Source organism: Nelumbo lutea, chromosome 4 (assembly GCF_056320005.1).
Source record: "Nelumbo lutea isolate HS-2025 chromosome 4, American lotus-T2T, whole genome shotgun sequence".
Classification (NCBI taxonomy): domain Eukaryota; kingdom Viridiplantae; phylum Streptophyta; class Magnoliopsida; order Proteales; family Nelumbonaceae; genus Nelumbo; species Nelumbo lutea.
This window is the reverse complement of record NC_142687.1, coordinates 82,341,588-82,351,571: the sequence shown is the minus strand read 5'-3', so window position 1 is coordinate 82,351,571 and position 9,984 is coordinate 82,341,588. Positions and strand designations below refer to the sequence as shown.

Sequence of the window (9,984 nt, the reverse complement as noted above, 5' to 3'; positions counted from 1 at the left end):
AGTGCACGGGATGCTATTTAAAAATATATTTTTAAGGTGAAAAATGAAGTAACAGTGATTCATTGAAGTTGTTATATATTTATAGAATTTTTATATATAAAATAGTAGAAAAAAATAATTTTGAGCTTGAAACTTAATCCTTTTGATATGACTTATTTATTATGAGAAGTACATGTACATAAACAAACTACTTAGCATGAGAACCAATTGAAGGAGGCTCAATTGATACGTTATTTAACTAGTTGTAGTAGAGACCTGGGTTGGGGTTAAGGGTTTGGGGGATGGGCTATCTCCCATTTTGTAGCCCTATAAAACCAAAAGTTGTGCTTAACATGAGATCAATAACCATTTTAAAAAACAATTTCAAAATTGAACTGATGAAGATACCAAAGGCTCATGTTAAGTGCTTTCTTACTATATTTTATTATTGAACTCAAGGTTTTTAAAATTGAATCGGACAAAGAACCATTCTGGGTTCCGGTTCCCGAGTCGAATGGTCTGATTGTTCGGACCAAATGGACAGCCCACTTTAACAAAAAATTAAAAAAAAAAGACCAAAACCCATTGTCTGGGTCGACGGTTCGACGGCCTGTGTCAGAGGTTTGCTGACCAAATCATCGGTTTTTAACCAAAATGTGGTTTTGGGGTGAAATGGAACCAGTTAGGTAACTGCTTCTTGGTTTTTCTGGTCCAACTATTCCATCTGGTCCACTTTTGAAAACACTGGTTGAACTAAAACAATCCTTGAAACAAACCTGCAGTAAATTAAATTAATAAAAACAAAGAGAAAAACCTGATAACCTATAAGAAGGAGCAATGGTTTCTTTAGATTTTGTAAGAAGAAGATTGATTCACCCCATGCGATAGTGGGCAAATTTGGGTTTTTTTTTTGACAATAATTTGGGTCTACACTAGGGTTCATATTTAGATTGGCCTTTAACCTAACTAAATCTATCTAATTTACACCCTTATTTTATTAGATAAAGCCAAGGAATTAAAATATATTTAAAAGTAAAATTGGGATTTAATGGGGCGGGGAGATGTTATAAACAAGAATTGAAATATATATACAATACACCTTATATTAAGTTTATCGTATCGGTATTAGGTACCCATACACTGGTAGAAAGAAAAAAAAAAAAAAAAAAAACTAAAACTAAAACTTTAAAATGATGAATGTCCCCTCTTATACCTATAAAATAAAAAAGTGGAAAAACAAAAAAAAATATAGTATTATCAACAATATCAAATCAGCCAATATGAACCAATACCCACTTGAGGGTATTAAATGTATCGATATTTTAATATTTGATTATTAGGGCTATTACTATAGTTGGTGGCCGAAGGATTGGATTGCAATTACTTGCATTTATTCAAAACGGTTTGGATTCATCATGGGCGTCCTTTGCATTCATTTAATCTTCTCTTTGCATGAATCCATCCCACAACAAAGCCCACCTTCATTGAATTATCAATCACATACTTTGTAGTTGGCGGGTGAACTTTATTTTCAATTCAACTTGTTTCCATCACTCTTTTTTAGCTATTTAGATTGCATTTGGTTGCATGAATATTTGTTCCATCTATGAGACATGTGGTTGTTCAGTTCACTATGGACGACTCCCGTCAACAATTTATCATGGATAGGGACTATCGATTCCCCAATATATTGTCTATAGGTAAAACTCATAGATGGGGATCACTCACCCCACTCCATGATGGGACTATTGTCTAATTCATCATAGTTATTTTTTAGTTTATTTTTATTTTAAAAATATTTTTAATACTTGAAGATAATATTATGATAATTTTTTTAACATTGAACCATTTTCATTATTTTTCTTAATAAAAAGTATTTGAAAATAAAAGTAATTGCTTTTAAATTAATTTTATTACCTTTATGTTAATAATAATGATTTTCTACTATTAGATAAATTCATATTCTATACATTTTATCCTGTAATATTTGACATATTCAATAATTACATATTGGTGTTTTATTTTATTCATTATTATTTGTATTATTTTTTCAATTTATTTTGAACTTAAAATATAAGAAATTTTTATTCATAATCAATTATATAGATTTTCTCACAAGCTGTAAACCAACAGGTGTTGTGTGGAATGGTCATGCATGAACTCGGATTCAACCCTCACAAGACCGTGCTCACACCCACTTGCAGTTGTGCATTGGGAATATCTCTCTATGAATAAAAAATACAAGTGCAGAGATATTCACAATACATAGTTGCAAGTGGTTATGAGTATGGTGTAAATACATCTTATAAGGATTGAATTCAATCTAATTTTGTAGAACACCCCTTTAGGTGTGAACAATTTAAGTCAACGATTGTGATGTGGATTGATCATTGTCATAGTGGTGTGGTATAGACTAATTCACACCCATCAATTTCTCGAAACCAGATTCAGTTAGTGCAAGACCCGTTTGAACATCCTTTATAGCCTTGCAATGGGAATATCTCCCCATGAAATAATCATATAAATACAGAGGATGTTCCCAATGTAAGGCTATAAAGGCTGTTTGAACGGTGTTCAAACGGGCATTGCAATGATTGAATCCGATATCCAATTTCTCATCCACATTACAAAATGCCCCCTCAATATTACCAATCATCATCTAAGCCTTGTGCCAATATCAAATCTCTCAACAACAATAAAAGAAAAAAACTATATAAAATCGACATGAATCTTGTTTTATCATTAGGTTATGATCAGTATTAATTTTATATGGATTGTTGTATGGATTTTTGAAGGGGGTATCAAGGATTGAACATGGCCTTTCGATCTAAATCCTAACATTTGGGTGGATTAATAACTCACACGTTGTCATAATTTAAACCTTATTCTTTAACCATAGTTTTTCTAACTAACTCTATATAGTCCATGGCCCCCTTTTTTCATCTTTATATTGTATTTGATTTAATGAAATTAGTGTAAGAGTATATATTAATGATATATGATACATAGTATTCAAATTCAAATTTTATGTCATGTATCAAAACAAACTATAAATATCTTTTATAAAATATAGATTTCATGATTTAAATGAATAAAAAAACATAATTTATCAAAAATATCTAACCATAGGTAAGGGCTCAATTTTACTCAAGCTAAGTGTAGGGACCATTTTTTTTTTATTTTTATTTCTTCTGGTTAGAAAGGAGAATTCATCAAATATAAATGGAAAAACAACAAATAGAAACTACAACTAAACAAGGAGAACATAAAAGAATAGCTAACTAGCAAACCAACACAGTTAATAGACAGAAGCTCATGATCTAAAGCAGGGACCCAATATAATTCTACTCGATTGGGACCTGAATGGAATCCACTCCCAAATCATTTGAAGCGGAATCTTTTACCCAGACTCTTGGTATGGGGCTCCACCAAGACGAATATTCCAATCTAACGGTTTTTCTGGGGTGATTAATATCTCATCAAGAAGTCTACGTAATCCATCACGATCATAGTCTTTCCAGCATAAAAGGGCAACATATGGTTTTTTTTTTTTTTTTTTTTAAGTAAAGAAAATTATAGGTTGAAGGGAAGGGAAGAAGCATCCGGCGAAAACGTGTCAAGTGAGAGAGACGACAATGGTGGTGACTTGGCAGACATATCTACCGAAAGAATGGAACACGGAGCCTGAACACGGGAAGCTTTACCGACACGTCACCCTTCGGTTTTTAGTTGATCGACAATCATCTAACGTGGCACTACCTCCATATCTGCACAAACTTTTAAGTGTTTTGGGTCCCACACTTACACCGCTTTGACACGGAAAATAGCTGCACAGCATTCTCATTGACATTTTCATAATTTCATGTCTGAGCAAAAAGAAAGACTCTCTGCGTGTGTGTGTGTGAGAGAGATCTTTTTCTAACTTTACTTTTTAGTGTAGGAGAAGAAATTTTCAGGGGAAGATCTTAGTTACTTCATAAAAATTTACGAATTTGAATTTTCTTTCAATTGATTTCTATTTTTTTATTGGCCGGGAGTGATGTTAATTCTGGGTTTTGGGTGGCCGATCCGGATTTATTTATAGCTGTTGCAGACTCACGGGGTGAAGGTTGGTTAACGGTTTGGTTGCAAATGCAGACTGAACTTTCTGTGTTTTTTTCCCCTGCTGTTTAATGCTGGTGTCTCTCCCACTGAGATTGTGGCGCGTGCTCTCCGGAGAGCACTGTTTGTTCTTGATTCTTCTTATAATTTTCTCAGGGTCTCGTTTCTTTTCTCTATTATACACAAACTGGTACAACAAAGAAATACGGGGATCAGTAGAGTGAGAGACGGGCATGGATGGTCTAGGTTTTAAGGCAGGGATTCATGTCTTCTCGACTCCGATTTCCGCCGGTGGAGGTATCGACGGCCGTGCGCACCTCGGCCATGTGAGCGCCCTTGGACGTTCTGGGGGCGGTTCGTCCACCAACACCAATGCCATTTCTGTGGACAACTCCCCCGCCACCACCTCTGCCCCTCAGAAGACGTCTTCGTCCAGATTCTCCTTCACGTACCCCCTCAGATTTATGTGGCCTCGTGGAGGGAAGGCAAATCAGTCGATTTCCCTCTACGACGACATTGTTGTCCTTGGGGACGGAACGGAAGACAGCAGACAAGGAGACTCAATCCCCGTCGAAGTGCCAGAAATTGAGCCGGTTCGGTCTAGGGAGAGGCGGGGGAACTGGGTTTTGAAAATTCTTCATGTAAGGTCTCTTTGGTCTGAACAGGGGAAGAGGGTTGTCGGTGAAATGGAGCCAGAGGAGCAGAAAGAGAACGATCTGGTAAACTGTTCGGGCAGAGAATGTTCTTGCTGTCAAGCCTGTGATGATGAGGAATCTGGATCTCGTGAAGAGGATGCCCAATTCGATAGGGATTCATTCTCAAGGTTACTCCGACGAGTGTCGTTGGCAGAAGCAAAGCTGTATGCTCAAATGTCGTATTTGGGGAACTTGGCCTACTCGATACCCAAAATTAAGGTACCCCTTTTGATGCTTATTGTGTTAATTAGACCTAATCAATGAAACTATTTGAAAACTTCCGTTTTTCAGAGAGAGAGATCTCTCGTCATATTGATACTTGACGTGCCCGTTTTCGAACTTGCGGTTTCTCTGCAAGAAAAATTTCTTGCAGGGGCACTTCATCCCCCTCATCTTTACTTATGAATGTGTATTTGCTAGTCTATTGATTTATGGAGTGCGTTACAACCTGCAATTTTGGCTTAATGGGCAGAAAATAACTTGCGTACTTGTATTTATCTGTATGAGAAAATGTCACTTGGCAAGGTTAACGAAGATACTTCTATTCGTTGAACTAATCATCGCGCCCATTTAGTTTATTCTATTTTTGTTTTGATAGTAAATTAAACAAGAACATTTTTAAGATGGGAGGAATTTTTTAATGTCTGTATACTATCGGTCTTTGTTGCCAAAAAAATGAAAAAAAGAAAGTTGTCTGCATAGTGGGTTGAAGGGAAATAAAAAGGGAATCGTTGCAGTCTCTGGTTGATTAGATTCCATCTCTTGGAATGTTTTGGCCTAATTGGGAGAGTATTGTTCTTAATTGCAGCATTCATGTACAAATTTTCATTTGCATAAGAAGTTTTTATTCAAGGAGGTCTTATGTATCTTCTTTTTTTCCCAAAGCCAATTTATCCATTTGCTAGCTTTCAACCTTACCGTTGGAGAATTTGATGGTGGACGTAGGTTTTGTTTTTGTTTTGACATTTTCGTTCTATTTTCTCAGCCAGGAAATCTCCTGAAATATCATGGACTGCGTTTTGTTACTTCTTCGATAAAGAAGGAACAGACAACTAACAGTGCAAAGGAGCAGAACTTATCAGAAGTTAAAGAAACAGAAAAGAAGCCAGAGGAAGCAAAAGAAGGTGAGGAGGAGAGGAAGGATCGACGCCAAATAAGTGCTTCTGCTGCATACCAGATTGCTGCCTCTGCCGCTTCCTACTTGCATTCTCAAACAAGGAGCATTATTCCTTTCAAATCTTCAAAGGCTGACACTGGGGAGGATTCATTGGATGGGCATAAGGAAACTGGTGATAATGTTAACATAATGAGCTCAGAAGTGGCTTCGCTTGTGGCAACTACCAACTCTGTGACAGCAGTTGTTGCAGCAAAGGAGGAAATGAAACAAGCTGTTGTGAAGGACCTGAACTCAGCACATTCATCACCTTGTGAGTGGTTCATATGCGATAATGATCAGAGTGGCACAAGATTCTTTGTCATTCAGGTAGATGACTTTTACAAAATTTTAGATTACCCACCATCAATCCCATCCTCTAAGCTAATTATGCCAAGAAAGTTGAAGACTGTTTATTGGCTAACTCAGGATACAGAACCCCTATATTTAATTCCCTTTAGAATCTCACATGGAATGAACCCTCAATTCACTCTGACTCACTCAAAAGTAGACATTAAGCATTTAAGGGATGAAACTAGAAAGTGTTTGTCCTATGGTCCTGACCAACCAACTGGTGGATGCAAAATATTTTCTTTAATAAACAGTATATATGATATTAAGCATTCAGAATTCCATGTTTGATCATTCTAGACAAGTGTTTGGGCACCTCTTTGACAGGCCACAGATGCCTGAACATCATTTTTCATATATAACTTCAATCATTTCATGCAGTACTCCCCGTATGAATGACCATTGGAATCAAAAAGCCATCAGTGGCCAGAGGGCAATGATGATTGTATCAAGTCTTTAGGCTATGATTTCTCCAATTAGACTAATTGTATTTCACAGGTGATTATAGCATTTATTAAGTGGTATAAGTCTCTCATCAAGGTTTACCCCTGTATCTGAGATTTTTGATGTATGAAATTGTATTTTGTAATTTGTAACAAGGGCTTGATCATCTTAATGTGCAGGGTTCTGAGTCCTTGGCTTCTTGGCAAGCAAATTTACTCTTTGAGCCCATTCAATTCGAGGTAAAAATTTGAATATACACTAGCTCAACTTATTTTATTTCCTAGCGTTAAGGTACTGATCCATCCAATTGACTTTGGTAGTTTATTGTGTTGCTTACTGGCACAGAGATTGATATGGCATTTGAAATAATCTTTTGATGCAACGTTTAGTCATATAAAGAAATGCTTTTTTACTTCCTTAATGGCCCAGGGATTAGATGTGCTTGTACATAGAGGTATCTATGAAGCTGCAAAAGGAATCTATGAACAGATGTTGCCTGAAGTCCGTGCACACCTGAAGTCTCGTGGTGACTGTGCAAAACTCCGTTTCACTGGGCACTCCCTTGGTGGAAGCCTGTCCCTGCTTGTAAATCTCATGTTGCTGATACGGAAAGAAGTGCCAACATCTTCTTTACTTCCTGTGGTAACATTTGGTTCCCCATATATCATGTGTGGAGGGGATCAATTGCTACACAAATTGGGTTTGCCACAAAGTCACGTTAAAGCAGTCACAATGCATCGCGACATTGTACCCCGAGCCTTCTCTTGCAGTTACCCTGATCATGTGGCAGAGCTTCTCAAAGCTGTTAATGCTAACTTCCGTAATCATCCATGCCTCAACAACCAGGTATAATCTTTCCCCAATAACTCTAAATCTGAATTTGAACTGTTTGAAGAGTATGGAAAAGCAAATGTTAAGTCCACTTAACATACTGTGTGATGGTCCCTGAAGCACTGATGATTGCCATGGTTGAGAAATAAGAGCTCCACTGAACTTTCATTCATACATTTGTGGCCAGGTTCTAGATGAACTACCTAGTGCCAGTCAAATGACTCAGGAGCCATTTGATAACAGTTGAAGTGGCTGAAGTGAATAGCGAATTGCTTTGTTTTTTATTAAGTTATTAATTAGGAGGTTCTGAGCTCCTTAATGGCTGAAACTGAAGTTGGGGTGATTACCATAAACTTGAATACTTTGTTATGTAATTATTCTATCCGCTAAAAAACAAAGCAACAAGTCAATCAGTTCAGCAACTTCAGTCTTTATCAAATTGCCTCTTAAGCATAACTTGATGAATCTGATACGATTACCTAGTTGAATGAATTGAATGAAATCTTGGCCCAAGTGAGCCTCCTATTATTATCCTCTATTCAATTCATTCTGGTTGGAGTATGTGCAATCTCTAATATATTTGCCTTGTCTCTTGTTTGGGACAGAAATTGCTATATGCTCCAATGGGGGAGCTTCTGATCTTACAGCCAGATGAGAATTTATCCCCACACCATCAGCTACTCCCTTCCGGCAGTGGTCTGTATCTTCTCAAGTGTCCTGGGTCGGGTTCTCTTGATGCAGAGAAGCAACTCCGAGCTGCACAGAGAGTCTTCTTCAATTCACCTCACCCACTTGAGATACTTGGTGACCGATCTGCTTATGGCTCTGATGGCACCGTTTACAGAGACCATGACATGAACTCCTACTTGAGGTCTGTGCGGGGTGTGCTCCGTCAGGAGCACAAACGCATAAGGAAGGCTAAGAGGGAGCGTCGCCGCCGCCGAATGTGGTGGCCTCTCGTGGCCCCACACGGTGTCCATGCTGATACAGTTGTCAGCAGGGATGTGGTATCCAACAACATGGGTCAGCAGCAGGTTAGCTTCTCTGGTGTCTTGCGTACAGGTAGAGACTCATTGAAGCGATTTAGTAGGCTTGTTGCATCGCAGCACATGCATTTTCTGGTTTTGTTCTTGCTCCCTGCACGGTTATTATTACTGGGTACATTTGCTGTTGTCAACTTGGGTTGAAGTTGCTCTGTGATCCTGAGAATTGTTATGATGGGGGGAATTGTAAAGGTGGAAGCACCAGAGGCTGCTATGATGTCGATGATTCTTTATTGATTTGTTTTACAAATACTACCTCTTCTTTCCCCTAATAGGGGAAATACCAAAAGTGTCACGTAAAGAAACATTCTCTGTTAAATGAAATCAAAAAGGATTTTACACCACACTACAATTTGCAAAAGGGAGTTCCTTTTAATTCCACACATTCTTTTCTGTCATGGTAAACGGCTTAAGAACTTTTCCTCTCTCTCTCTCTCTCTGTCTTATTTTCTTTTTCCAAAAACCAAACACAGCCTTAATGTTTTCACGAAGAGAGGGTAAATGAAGTTCATAAGTTGGATGGATGAAAATTGAGTGAAAATCCTCGCCAACAATCCTTTCCCTTGTAAATATGTTATTTTAGAAAGTAGCAACCATGGCAATAAAATCATGGTAATACTCTTTAAGGTGAAAACTGAAAACTAATAAAGTAGAGAAGGTGACAATTAGCCTCCTCTGGCTGGTCCTAAGATCGAGTTCTGCTTTCACCCAGGTTGGGAGGTTTTTGGGAGGGTTACCTTTACTATGTGGCCCATTAAAAAAAGAAAAAGAAAAAGAAAAAGAAAAAGCACATAATATAATTAACAAAATTAATGAATTTAGGTTGCATTTAGATAAGCTTTAGCTAAGCTTTTGTGTCTTTTAGAGATGTTTTACTTTTACTGGGTATTTTTGGAGTTTGGTAAATACTACTTTCAAAATAAGCTTTTGAAAGTGAAAGCATAAATAAACATATGGTTGCTGCAGATTCCTTTATTACATATGATATGAAAAATTCTACACGTCAGTCTATAGTTTTGTAATCCTGTTCATCTTGCTATAAGCTGCCCCATTGTCACAGGGTAATCGTTGGGGCCCCGTGCGGCACTCAAGATGGGCGAGTAAGCCTACGAAACAAAGCAAATACACACAAAGGCAACAAGATGGCACACGAATTAGCAAAAGGCTATTTGTATTGCATTAATCAGTGGTAAGCACAAATACATAGTACAGTGTCGAGGGGATCTCGTGCTTAACCTTTACACGCTTATGAGCTCACTCGACTACCTACCTCCCCTCAAAGAGTACGTTAAGCTTTTGGGGGAGTGACAATAGGAAACATCAAAATGATGGAAAAGCATACTAAGTAATTATAATAACGCCATTGGCGGTCCCCCTTACAAAATAC

General features: G+C 37.6%; 1 protein-coding gene across 1 annotated transcript; it reads left to right on the top strand.

Moving 5' to 3' along the window:
- The first annotated feature begins 3,528 nt into the window (after nt 1-3,528).
- LOC148861339 (phospholipase A1 PLIP2, chloroplastic-like) lies at nt 3,529-8,941 on the top strand. The gene is made up of 5 exons (XM_088941311.1): nt 3,529-4,994; nt 5,761-6,258; nt 6,903-6,962; nt 7,153-7,569; nt 8,160-8,941. The coding sequence occupies exons 1-5, from the start codon at nt 4,314-4,316 to the stop codon at nt 8,739-8,741; spliced, it is 2,238 nt and encodes a 745-aa protein (XP_088797437.1). The 5' UTR covers nt 3,529-4,313; the 3' UTR covers nt 8,742-8,941.
- The last annotated feature ends 1,043 nt before the right edge of the window (nt 8,942-9,984 follow it).